We start from the raw sequence: 14,621 nt of genomic DNA, 5'->3' as shown, positions 1-14,621 counted from the left end.
TTGGACAGATTTACAATTATCTTTGCGTCCGACTGAAGACTTTGTGATTATGCACTGTGTGTGCAGCATTTCCTGGCTAGGAAATAGTGTTGAACATACCCCCTGCTGCAGCAGCTTTCCCAGAGGGACACAGGCTTCAGGATGCTAACTGCCAGACCTCCTGCTGCATTTTTGCCAACCCCTGAGTCTCCTGCCACGGACTGAGGGAAAAGTACAAAAGTGATTAGTCTGCCGCTGGAGGGGGGGGGGGGGGGGGGGGGGGTGAGAGTTGAGGAGATTTGAGTCTGAAAATGGACCAAAAGAGAGACGCAGGGCTAGACAGACACACAAACAGAGATAAGAGAGTTCATAAAGGCTTATTCATGGAGACAGTGAGGGAGTGGGGGGTCAAATCTTTGTGACTGTCAAAGAGCAGATAAGTGGAAAGATTTAGGAGGAAAGAAGGAAATAGAGAAAAAAAAGACATTTAGGAAACAGGACAAGACAAGTATTAAAAGAGTGTCAGACATTGGGGCCAAATGAAAATATTAAATCACAAAAAGTGACAATTAAAGAGTATTCAGACAAATGAATAATAAAACCTGACACAACACAGGACATTTTGGCTGTCTACAATTGACAAAGAAACAAAGAAAAATAAAGAAAGCTGACATAGGTTTCTCAGAAGTCGAGCTGTTAAAAATGACTTTGTGAGTCAAAACAGTCGACTTCCCCTGTTTGACTGTAGTGAGCCAGCTCAGCCTGCAGTCAGACTGGGTGGCAGGGAGACGCGACCACTTGTCGCTGCCTCAGACCGATTTCAATCTCCTACAATGTTATGCCCCTCCCGAATAACAATCCATTTCTGACTGCCTTTCTTTTCCACTGTTTGAATACAAAAAAAAAGCAGTGTGAGGAAGCCTCACCAACCTTCTGTTCTTTTTTTTTTTTTTTTGCAAATGTTTTTGAGATAATTTAAAAAAAAAAATAATTCTAACATGACTGGGTGGGTATTAATACTACACATATAAATAAATAATAAAAAACGTTTCTTAGTGAGTGTTAAAAATAATCCTTAGATAGTGGAATCAGAAAAAGTAGTACAAAATGAGATATCCAACTGTTTGGCACAAAATTACTTTAACATCATAACTTCTTGGAACTGAAGCAGACCTCATGTGGTTTATGAAAAGCAGATATATTGACCCATAGTTCACCGAATTGTTGATTTCACCTTAATGCGATTAATGAGTTAATTTCCATATCTTCAACCCTTGGGTGCAGGGCTTTTATTATGCTCCTGCATGTGAATTGAATGGCTCATTTGGAGAGATTGAGATAAATACGTCGTCTGCATGGCGGCCACTTGTGCCCATGTCAACATGCCCGCTGTCTGTGAAGATAAGGCATGGAGTTATGTATCCTTATCTGAACGTCCATCTGACCTGTTCAAACCCAGACGTACACACCAACACTGGAAATGTGCAGCTCATGCTTATTAGAAAAGACATTTAAAGGAGCATTACTGATGGGTGAGCTAATTGAAAACACATAAAAATGCGTTTTCAATTAGCATCCATGCAAAGCGGGATTTTGCGTGGACAAAGAGTCGGTGTCCTGTGTTTTTTTGCGTGATTTAAATTCAATTACAATTAGTATCTGGTAATATGTTTAAATCAGCTTCTCAAAATACTCCTACATTTAACAAAACCACTCATTTCCATTTTAGAGACATTACAGAAATTAGAGGTGATGTTGGGTTTCAAAAAACCAAAATGATAATGCTGAAAATCAATACAAAAGAAAATTCAGTTCTAAGCTTATGTTCTCAGTCCCCTGGGTGTTATCAGGAGGCAGTTTGTCAGCGCATGGCCTTCATGTGAACTTATGCTTATACACACAGTTATGCTGTTATATTCATATTGTTAAAGACTATTCACACATTAGAAATGGTCAATCCAAATTTGTACATTTCTTTAACAGACATGATTTCTCAGATGCAATTTCTATACATGCGTTACATGGCTTTCAGTTTTTACTTATGCAAAGTGTCATGACCTCTGATAGTTGCCCCTTTAATTAATATGGGCTCCTTTAAATAGTTCTTGGACTTTAAATCAGGTTAAATGCACATGATGATGTGACCTATCAGTCCATTTTATTCGCAACCAAAGCCTCAAGGCTTTCTGTCATTGAGATTTTTGTCACTTCCTTCTCAGAATATTTTTATTGGTGAAATTCATTTTGTGCACACAATTCATTTTTGATTCTGTGTGCTGTTGGTATCATTGCAGAGTTTTTCTCTCCCCCAGGTATGCCTTTTTAATCAAACACATTAATTTACCGTCGGGATGCACTGGTATGGAAATCGTACGGTATGAAAACCTTGAGGAAAAACATTTGACAGTTTTGTAAAATTTACACAGGAATAGAAAAACAAAAATGCATGAGCAGATTTAATTATTTATATTCAAAACACCAAACATGGAAGCTATTGCTGTTAAAATTTTCTAATACATCAGTTATTAAAGATACAACACTTAGGCAGGCACAATATGACACAAATTTATTATGACAGTATCGCTCTGTGCAGTGTTGATATCATTAAACAAACTGCGTACACTTATAATTGCTATAAGTACCATGCATACATGCTTTCTTTGACAGTGATATATTTTCAATCAGAAATTACAATAAAGTTAAAATTGCCAATATGTCAGATATAAAATAATGCAAATTTTCATTCGTTCTCAAGCAATACGACTTGAGAACAAAGTTGTATTGCTTTGCCAGTGGCTGGATAAACTACTCACTATCTGTGGACAGGCCCAGAAGGACAGGAAAGTGGATTACAGGTGTCTAGAGGAGCTGACCAGGACATAAGGAAAGTGACATCTAACAGCTGGAGAGGAGATTAGTGAGATGGAAACCAGTTAGATGTTACAATGCAGCTAGGCTCCGAACTGAGCAGCTGAGGGAAAAGCATTAACACGTACAAATTGAAAAATGAGCACACTTGGATCTACACCGACCTTGGACACAAAACGATTTACTAAGAAAAAGCGGGAGAATAACACTAAGATAAACTAAATCAGGAAAAATATGCTTATTGCACATAGTGAAATGCTTTTTGCTGTTACTCATTGTAAAGTTGATGCTAGCAACCCTTTTAGTTGAGCAATCTGCTCAGACAGTGAACCTGCAGTTCACACTAAAACAATGCAAAGAAAGTACAATTAAAAAATTTAATACATTTACTTGGGTTTACTTACATATTATTCAACAGTGTCATTTATTTGTCTTTATTATCAAGCTTTTATTGACATCGTAGCAATCAAACTCTTCTTAAAAATGTTCAACAGGTATTTTGACAGTTTCTTTGATGATGACCATTAAATCTTTGAGGTTGCAAAGCCATTAAAGAACACTCCAATATTGAGCTCCCTTTGCAGACTCAATAACAAAGTCACTTCAGGATCATGTCTGTGCCACTCCAAAATGTTAACATTACTTTGAGTCAGAAGAAACATGTTGGTAAATTTAAAAGATTATTATAAACCTAAATCAGTCTGTATGAATAATGCTGGGCATAACTGTGGGTATACACTGTATATCAATTTAATAGACTGTCTATATGGGGATTTTTGTGATAAAGCCACTATGAGTCAGAGGGGTCCTTGTGACAATGGAAAATAAAGAGAAGAAAGAAAAAAATTATTTGGTTATGGTAAAGGTCAGAGTTAGTTTAAGATTCAAAATGTTTCTACCTGCCTTTCCCTGAAAATAAACCTTGAAAATGAACTCAAAATCCATCAAAACCCAACATTAAATAGCTTTCCCTCCCCAAATTCCATTAAGCATGCTCTAAACCCTCCCTAAATGTTAAGATTTCACAATTACACATTTTATATTCAATCTAAACCATTGAGAACTCACTGAAGCAGGCCTACCAATTTATGAAAGCACTAATGGGTGGTTTCTGTTGATTCAGGTGCCACACTAGTCTGTCTGTTTTTTAAAAATCTGAAAAGTCCCTCTCTGAAGTCTGTGAGTCTGCTTACAGTGAGTCTGTGTAAGGACGATGTGATGGAAGAATCATCCCTGTATCATCTTTATTCACGTCAATTTTTGTGATATGTTAGGGAGCACAATGTAGAAACTAGTGAGAAAGGCTTGACAGATTATTCTAATATCGGCTCATGCACTATTACTATATCATATCAAACAGTCAAACTCTGGATACTTAATAATCCTTTTACAGATGCTTGAGGGAATAAAGTAACAGTTTTGCTGGAACTCTCTCTCTTGTCCAGACACTTTCATTAGTTAAACAGTAAAAATGAAATCATGAACATGAAGCTGTCTCATAAATCTTACTGTAAGATAATTCAAAAGCCTCTATGCTCAAGAAGGCAGAGGGAGTTTTGTGCGATACACATTGGTGTGTGCTGTCACTTTCTTGAAGCCTTCATTATAAAGCCTCTATCATATAGGAAATCATTAATATTTGATGGCAGAAATCAGTCATGGAAAACAAGGTAATCTATGTTGGCTCAACATGAACCATATGTTGAGCGAAAGCTACATCAATCTCAAATGATTGGAAGCAGCCACTGTGCACTGAGTTTTCTAATGCCTCAGTCTGCTTCTGCTGCACACAGTTAGCATGAAACTTTCTAAATTAGTCTGTCTTCCCACCACTTAAATCGTAAGATGATTAATTGTTGTTTTGCCTGTGTTCTTTCACTATACTGTGGAAAACGTCTACCACATGAGCCAATATAGGAGATACACATTCCCCTGAAACTGATGGTGCTTGGAATATAATAGATGATTTATGTGCGTTACCACAGGAACATATCTCTTTTCGTTTCTCTCTCTAAATTGTCCCCACTGATAATCTTATTCGATAAAGCTGAAATGGCTAAATACTAGCAGCAGACGAGATGTAAAGTGAGGCCAACAATGCCAGTTGCTAGAGTTCAACGATGAGTCGACGGACAAATGGCTCCCAGAGGTGTAAACAGTGCTAGTGTGAAGACAGCCTGTCTCCAGAACAGCTCTCACATCCTCAGTTCCTCTCCAGTAAACACTGGTAGCAGGACTTGGCTCAAAGATACATGCACAATCATCATAAGCCATTAAACTGACAAGACTAATAAGCATTTCTTTTTTTCTGACAGAGCTTTAGGAATAAGAATATGACGGTGACATGGTCAGGAAGCTTGTGTGTTGTATGGCGTGTGTAATGTGTAGTATGTAGAGGTTAGAGGCCAGGGGACAGTTTATGCCCCTGCAGAGCACTGATAAGAGCTTGTTTACCTTCCTGTGGATGGTCAGGCCTCAATCTACAGCTGCGGAAACGCTGGGACAATAGGTGTGTGTATGTGTGTGTGCGTAGGTTTGCGTGTGTGGAGTCAAGAGAGAAACTTGAGGCAGCCTTGAAGCTCCCCTTTTCCTCTTCAACTAACTCTGATAGGACTGCCGCCCTCCCTCCTCTTTTGCCGTCATGACTCTGTCGCCCAACCCTGGACACAAACAGTTTACTCCGTCCCCAGAGACCACAGGAGACAGTTGGTCTTGACGCTGTTCGCTATCAGGGTTTCCCCCTCATTTCTTCTTCCCTCTCATTCCTCATAAAAAGCTGCCGTGCTGTCCAGCTTTAACGTCTGTGGGTCTTAATTCACTCGCTAAACTGTTGGTAATTACTTTTTTTTTTTCTTCCCAGTGATGTCATAAAAATTAAACACCAAGCTGCAGGGGGATATGCACTTATCAGAAATTATCAGCAGAAGTCCAGTCTCCAATTTCTGCAATGCTTTGACCAGATGATATTGATTTCAGTCAATTTCTTGCCTGGCCATTGCCTTCCTGTGCAAATCGGGTCAAAAACAGTTCTCACTTCCAGCACAGTCCCTCTGTGTTGGGCTCTCTCCCCTTGACTCGGATCATCTGCGGCTGATTTTTGAAAGGGCCAATCAGTGAACAGAAGGAGAAGTTGTGATTGATGATGATGATGATCTGAGCTATTTTAGAATTGCAGTCTGCCTGTAGTTTTAGCCACAAAGCCGTTCAGTCCGTGTTGGCCACGCTTCCTAATATTGAATCAACATTAACAACCGCCTCATTCAGATCAGCATTTCTCTATTAGTAGTGGAGGACACTTCTTTACAGCACAGGTAATTTCCGGTAAGCTTCTTTGCATTAAACTTACATATGTCATGGGCAAACATTAGCAATTGGGTAAAATTTCAAACTTCTACGCAGTCCACCCCTCCAGGTAGCAATCGTTTCTCAATAGCCAACAGCCCAGAAGCTCATGCTTCACACTTTGCTGTATGAAGCAAAGTGTAGTACAAGGAGTTGGTTTTTAGCAGGCTAGTCAATTTCATTTTTTTAGAATATTATATCCAGAATTTTTGTTCTCATTTTTCTGCCCTCAGGATGTAATTAATTATTTATATTAGATTCAAAGATCATGTCACACTATGTATGTGAGAAAGCAAAATAGGGTTTTACTATTTATTTTAAAACAAACCAGATTAAAATTAATGTGATATTTTAAGCTTTCTTCGGCATCATTAAGTAGCAATTAGTACAACAAGCCTGGTTATCATTCCTTACTGTGAACAACAGCCTGTGATCCCTGGAGAATGTAGAACCTTACCTTAATGCTTAATTTATACTTCTCAGCCCATTTCATGCCCGCTTCATTGAGAATCCGGTGTGATGAGAGTTTTGTCATTATTACCTGCCATTTATGGTCCACTAGGACTCTCTGCAGATGTTTGGATGCAGCCAGATTTATGTGACTGTGTTGACAGTGTGCGCCAACAGAGACAATAATCCTCTCTCTCAGAGTATGGTGCCAAACACTTGGCAGACATTGAAAACGACACGTCATAATATAAGAAGCATATGAACAGCAGTGCATGTATTTAAAAAAAAGGAAAGAAAAGAGGAAAAAAACAGTAAGGAATGTTTTTTTTCTCTCTCTATAGATAATATAATGTTCATTATGAGGACACAAAAGTTGCATTCATTTTCTTATCTATGTCTTTCAGATCTTTATACACAGCATTGCTGTATATAAGGCAGTAAATTATTACCCCCTAAAGGATTGCTGTGAAAACTGTGTATCTTTAATTGGCAGGTGGTTCTTCAGCTGAGCTAAAAATAGTACAAATAGGGTCGCTTGTCTGCCAGGTCCAACCAGCTCATGTTCACAGCGACTGGAAGGTATGTGAAGGCCCCAAGTCTGACATTTACAAAAGGTTGTCAACACTTCCAAATCCAGTGTGTTTTATAACAGAAATTGAAAGCTCAGAAGAATTAAACAGAGCAGTTTTGTTTTGCTCCCTTCAGTCTTCAAGTTGGCTGCTCAAGTCAGTCCACAAAGCTGTGAAAAAGACAAAGCCGCACAATGACAAACAGATTCCAAGGTGAATCTGATTCATAGACCAATATGTCCACACAGAAAATACAACTACCATTAGAATAGCTTATTGAACATGTCCGACTTTCTTTGACTTCATTCTTAAACACCTCACTGACCCTGAAAACACTGAAGCTTTAACCACATCTCTTGAAAACCTTTGAGTGTGAGGAACCAGGATTAATTTAGTAGACCTCTAAGAAAAGGGAGTTGTCTGTCACATCCCTTATTTTATTTGTTGATAACGGAGTTATTTTTTACAGCTCTGACCTCTGAAAATGCTGCCATCATTCATACTTTTTTAGAACATTCAACAAAGCAAAATAGCTGTACTACAACACCCAGTATCATAAAAGAATGATGACTGACTAATAAGGGTTTTAAGGGAGCAGAAAAAGCAGAACTGTAAGAAAGATTTGGAAATATGTAGAAACTTTGTATCTTGTATTGTTCTGATTCTAAAACTTCTAAAAGTATTATGGAGTTTATCAAGAGCAATGCATGTGTTAGACTTAGTCTTGTCTTCACACTCAGGCTTTTTTGCTTAGATATTCTACTTAGTTTAATCAAAAGTGTTTTATTTTTGGCTGTATTCATTAAATCCCGATAATACATCTCTATTTTTCCATATATTTCTAAGCATATTTCTTAAAGTATTCATGGTAACAAAATAAAAATACATATTTTGCATACCTCTCTGCACATTCAAACACATTACTGTTTGCCTTGTGTAAAGAAGGAGGTCCCATCTTTACACAAGAAGCAGCAAACAACTTTTTTATTATTTTTGACAAACAGAAATGCTAACAAAATGGATTTAAGTCATACCACTGTTATTAGATAGGCAAAGATTTTAAATGATCTAGCTTAGCTTAGATTTCTTTTTGGTTGATGTTAAATAACCCCATTAGGAAGCACCAGCACAGCCACTGGCTACAGTTCAGCTGCAATGCAATGTTCATCATTGCATTGCAGGGTATTTTTTTCTGTACACATCCAAATCATTTATCAGACAAAGTACAACACAGCACTTTAACAAAACAAAGACTTGCAGACTGAAACGAGTTAATGACAAGTCGACCTGGAGATGTCCTATGACGGCCACAGCTGCAATAAGAGCCTAATGGTACTGTGCACAATTGAGCAAAAACAGAAAACAGATGTTTGTCATTTCGTCAAGCAGTCTTCTGTGTCCTTAAAGAACGTATCGGAGGTTAGAAAAACATAGGCCTACACTCTTGAACAAGTATATGATCAGATGAGATTTTCATAACCCCCCTTACCCCTGCCTCATTTCACTAATGGATTTGAAGTGTTCCAGAAAATCATGCAATTTATTATTATTTTTTTTATGCAAACGTGCTTCATATTTTTTATACTCTTTTATGAGCTTTCACTCACTTTACTTTAAGGCTTTTATTTTGTATCCAATCATTAGTGTCCAATCTAATGAAAAGGGAGTATCTTTTAAAGGGATGCTTTGAATCCAACTTTATTTTATGAATCAAGTTCATTTTCTGTCCTCCTTAATGTTTTTATTCACATTTAGACAAGATACTTAACATCTAGATGGAAAACACTGACATCCATAAACACATCTTCTCATGGAATGGGAAATGATGGGGACTGATATAAGTAGATAAAGGGGACAGACGATGGAATGGCTCTTCTATACCTCATTTACCAGGAAACAGCTTAGCAAAGCCATTGGCATTTCCGGGGTCAAGGGAGCTAAATGAATGTGCTTCATATCCTATGGTGACTCGTAAAAAGGCAAAAGTGACACACACATACACACCCCCACAAACGTTGTTACTCAGTCAGTGTGATTTATACCGGGACCTCGGGTGACAGTCATGGGCCGTTGACTCTGTCACAGCAGAACAAGAGAGAAATAACTTAATGGATGTGGATATTGAGTAACAGACATTAATGCAGAAGGCCAGAATAACAGGAAGCGAGCCTTGACCTCTACGGCAAGAGCAGAGAAGGCAGAAGGCAAATGGGCACAGATGATCCTCAGTCTTGATTTTCAGCAAAAACTGCTGTTCACAGTACTAAACCATAATCCAACAACTGATGCAACCTTTCCCAACCCTAACCTTCTAAGTGGTTGAAAATAGGTGTTTATATTAAACAATAAATAAACTCTGTATAAAGGAGGGAATTATTTCTTGAGCGAGATGGGGGAAACAATTTTAAAATCCCATCCATGATGTGAAATATGCCATTTAAAACACTTCTTTTTTAATAGTAATGTTAGTCAAATGATCAGGATCTGTGTCTAATTAAGGTCCCCAGACAATTATTTGCAGTGCATCTCTAGTTGCTATACATCAACAACTTTTCTTAGTTATGTTAAAATTGGTTTAATATAGGACAAAAAAACTTTAGACAACTGATTGCTTTGTTGAGTGTGAAGCACCAGGACTATGTTTTGGTAGACTTCTAAGAAAGGGGAGTTGTCTGTTGCATCCCTTGTTTTATTTGTTGATGACAGTAACTTTTTCTGAAAATACTGCATTCATGCATAATTTTTAGACCATTCAAGAAAGCAAAAACATCTGCATTACAATACCCAGTACCATAAAGGAAGGATGATTGACTAATAACGGTTTAAACGGGGGCAGAAAATACAGAACTGAAAGTAAATCTTATAATATTTTAGAAGAAGGATTTGGAAATATATAGAAACTTGGAGTCTTTTATTGTTCTTACTCTGAAACATTGTAGTATTTAAATTGAGCTCTGACCTCAATTTAAATAGTGAGTCCATATCGCTTGGAAAGAAAATTGTTCTTTTTGACAAGGAGAGATGTTTGTCAAATAATAATTAAAGCATGTCATTTTAATGATAAGTCAAATGATTAAGCAATTAACCTGTTTGAGCTACTGTGGGAAACATTTTCTTATGTGACTCATTTTCTTGTTTATTGCTTTCTGTCCCAATTTGTCTCAATCTACCTCCTGTTGATAGTGATGCTATTGCCTCAGCCAAGTCTTCTCATTAGTGTTTTCTAAATAAGGGGCATCCGGTTTAAGTTCCCATCTTTACAAGTTGCCTTTAACAGAGCTTTTCTCCACGTCCCCTCTCCCTGATGGATGGTGTCCGTCTGGGTTAACAGTCCAAATATATCATAGAAGCCAGTGATGCAGTCTGTCATGCAACATTTCCTACTGAACTAGCTGTTGTGGTGAAGAATTTCAACAACAGAGTCACTGGAGCCTACTACAGTCGGATATACCTGATGTTCATTTACCCTTGTAATTTTTCCAGACGTTTTCAGGATATAATTACCAACACCAATGTGTTTTATTTCTATCTTGTGTTATGGCCCAACGCAGAAACGTTCCAACTTTTTTTAGTAAATGGAAAACAAACAAAAAAAAAGAAAATGGCATACATCAATGTAAAATATCACATTTCAACCCACTTGGGTACAATTATAGCTGCATGGCGTTTGGGCTCATGCACATCCCAGCTTTCCACATTCAAAGACTAAAATTTTTGCCATCTGTAGTTTTTAAAATTTTTTTATACCTTTAACCATATATCTTTCTAAAACGGTATTCATTTAGCCCCATCCATCTTCCTATCCCCTGCTGTTGAAAACCATTTCCACAGCCAGATTCTGCCAGAATGGGAACGCTGTGTTCAAATAATTTTAAGTTTTACCTCACAGATGACATTTTGCAGATGAGCCAAAAAAAAAAAAAAAATTCCTCCTCTCAACAGAGAATCTTACTTAGTCCAAACATTTGCTTTTCTTTTTCTCTTTGGTAAATTCATGTCTTGTTAAATTTCCAATTGTGTCTTATTCTCTGATCTGTTTTTGGATGGATTAAACTAAGCTCTGTTCAGGGCTTAGGTATTGCTTTGTGGCTTTCTTTGCACGTAAGTGATCTATAGTTATTAAATATGTAACTTCTAAAGACACCTTGTACTGTTTATGATTTAGGTTTTTCAGAGTAAAGGAGGTGACATGAAAATGTACCACACATTTCAGATTTTTATGTCTGTGACTCTCTCAGTACTATTCCTACAATCTCTGGTTAGCAATAGAAGCAGGACAAAGCAGCACTGTAGAGTTGATTCATTTGGATTAAAAAAAAATAAAAAAAAAATCACTTTGCTCTTTTACACCAAACTCTGAAAAGAAAAGTAGCTTGCTGGAGATTTTGTCCCTGACAACCTCGGACAGGTTGGAGCGCACTCACACACTCACTCTAATTTAGCACAATAGAATACACACACACATTGCCCAGGTCAAACAGCAAGCATTTATAACCAACCTCACCCATGACCGCACAGCCTCGGCCCGATTAATTCAGCCTCCAGAGACATGGATCCTCAGGTTAAACAGCAGCCTCATAGCAGTGAGCCAAGTGAGCAGTCTTGATGGATGACTGCGGCTCAGAGTCCTGACGTGTCTGATAAACGTGGAGCGGCTGATATGTTTTTAAACAATGTAGTCCTACCCACACATTTAACATCCATACGCTGAAACCAGGGAAAAGCTTTCAGGATGATTAATAACAATTTTAGCTCTTTCCAGGCAGGGGATCTGTAATACAGAGGGGCTGATCTTTCTGTTAAATGATAGCTTTCTGGCTTTCATACACCCGGCTTTTCATTCAGTCGGTATGCCAAAATGTGACAGCACTGTTGTAGATGGAGTGCAAATCTTGACAAGAGAATACAATGAGTTCTGTGTTTATGCGGGAGACAAAAAAAGTAAAAAAAATACTGCTGACACTGCATGATCATTTACATTTGATTTCTTTCAGCATCAATTCAGACATGCGGACCGCAACAACAACAGGAGAGCTACGTGAGAGAGATGCTGATGGGCTGTTGGACCGATTTTGTCAGAGGAGACAGAGCGGAGGTCCACATCCTCAACCTGATGTGGACCAGGGTAAGACTGTCTGAGTTGTACAAAACTGAGATTACATATGAGCAAATCCAAACAAGTCAACCATTAAGCTACCATGAGCAGAATGCAAATACACCATTGCAGTATTTTTGGGAGAAAGGTCTTATAAACAGCTCAGTCAATCTGTGAAATAGATTTAAAAGTCAGTCAGCAGGTGAATGCAAGATTATTATTGCTATACTGAAATGTTGCGTCAGAAAAAAATAAATCTATAGTTGCTGCAGCTTAAGCCGATTTGTGTTCTGGCAAATCGGATTGCGTGTTTTCATCCAAACAGCAAAGTAGAAAATAAATAAAAAGAAAAAATTGTATTTAATTTTAAAATTCCAAATATTTAATTGAAACTTTTTTTTCATCTTAAAAATGAAATTAAATAAAATCATTTTAGGATTAAAATAAAAACAAAAATACTGGCAAAGAAGACATTTTCTTCTGTTTACCTCAGCTGTAATGAGACATGAATATTGTTACCACAAAATAAAGATAAATGAACAAGATCTTTTATTTAAAAAAAAGTAGCGTGTGTGTCAGACTAACTTCATTTTTGTAAGTGGGATCTCTGAAAGATTTGCCTGTACTCGGCTTATACAAGCGGAACTATGGAGAGTGTTAGAATAAGAGTATTTACGCAAACCTTTTTTTTTGGTAGTCAGTCATTGGTCAGATTGTCAACCATGCCCACATGAAAGAGGTTTAGTGAGAACAATAGATCTAAAAGTCACGCTTTAGGAAGGATGCAGGGATACCCTGAGAGAATCTATGCAAACATGTAAACCCATAGAAGAAAAACAAGCTCAGGCAGAAATACAAATCAAGAACATTCTTGCTACATAGCAACAATGTTGTCCACTGTTTCACTAAGTCCAACCGCAAAATAAAAACTATGTGTATTAAAACCAGTATCAGTAATGACCCACTTCCACATTGTTCCAGCATGGAGACACATATGCCATAATACCCACTCCCTTTTCCCCTCATTCTCTCAATAAACCTTGATGTAAGTGGTTTCAGCTTTTTCCATCGCATTATTAAAATACATAGAAATACAACACACTTGAAGTTTGTTTATATCCTTGGCAGTCTGAAATAAATGGACAGATAGGGAAAACATTTCACATCCTTTACAATTCTTTTTAAAAGAGTACCCCAAGTACAGTAAGCACAAAAGTTATCAGTAAATTTTGTTGCATATTACATGGCATCCAAGACATTAATATAATATTAATAATATTATTAATTAATAATATAGGGACATCTCAATATGTCTCTATGTTGTCATATTGAGATATCTCCTTAAAATGTAATCTATTTCTGTTATTCAGTAAAAAAGGCTAAACTCAGATATTAATTAGGTCCATTACACACACAGGGGATATATTTAAACCTTAGTTTAAATGTATTTCTTTTCATTTTGAACAGCCAATGAAGAGTCAAAATTCAGCGTCTTGGACAATTGTCAAGGCATAGAAAAATAATTTTTAATGCAAACCTGTTGGAAAAAGTATTTCCATGTAGAACACAGAATATGCATTCTATACTTAGTTTGTCCTCATTTTGCATGAATTATTGCATCAATGCGGCGTGGGATGAAGGCAATAAGCCTGTGCCTCAGGTGTCATGGAAACCGAGGTTGCTTTGAAATTTATAGTCACATAACTTTTTTAAAAAAAATTTATGACACTTCGTAGATTCCTCTTGACACCGTCACAGAATTGTTGGACTTTTGATGTATAAAGAAAAGACACACAAGCCTTTTGTTGTTCACAAATGCACAGTGACCTACAAGGTTAATAACTGCTTCTTGACTAGGTGCATTTTGGTTCGCTGTCACAACATAATGAACTCAGATGTAATCAAGGATAACTTTTGTTGAATTAGTCTGCTCTTGGTCAAATATGTGGCTCTGTATTATGTACAGAGGTTTATTCCAGTTCAAAATGAGCAGCTGAGCCATGCGATGTGATAAGCTGATAAACTCAACACTGACAGCTTGATGTTGCCCAGGAGGAATAAAATGAATGCTAATAATGGAGCTTATAGGGAAGCTGCTGCAGCTAAACTGCAGACCAAGGCTGTAAGATGAAAAAATTACTGAATTATAATGAAACATGCTTTTGTTCAAACACATTTGACTGTGAATTTGACTCAATATGCTGCACACAAACTAATCCTCATGTTGAAATGAGTCCACAAACTATGCCCTGACATCATAAAATATAACACATAGAGTTTCACTTCATATCCAGCGCTATCAGACAGATAGTGGAGAC

The 14,621-nt window shown here is 37.3% G+C and overlaps 1 protein-coding gene across 3 annotated transcripts in view; it reads left to right on the top strand.

Annotated features, from left to right (window-relative positions):
* The window catches only part of eng (endoglin), a 40,126-nt gene that overhangs the window by 5,207 nt on the left and 20,298 nt on the right, over positions 1–14,621 (top strand). For all 3 annotated transcript variants that reach the window (XM_032570772.1, XM_032570770.1, XM_032570771.1), the window contains exon 3: positions 12,203–12,333. In XM_032570772.1, coding sequence (XP_032426663.1) covers positions 12,203–12,333 — 131 coding nt within the window. The remainder of the gene's footprint in view (positions 1–12,202; positions 12,334–14,621) is intronic.

This window comes from Xiphophorus hellerii, chromosome 8, assembly GCF_003331165.1.
Source record: "Xiphophorus hellerii strain 12219 chromosome 8, Xiphophorus_hellerii-4.1, whole genome shotgun sequence".
NCBI lineage: Eukaryota > Metazoa > Chordata > Actinopteri > Cyprinodontiformes > Poeciliidae > Xiphophorus > Xiphophorus hellerii.
Note: the sequence above shows the minus strand (reverse complement) of the source record. Positions and strands in the feature narration are given on the sequence as shown.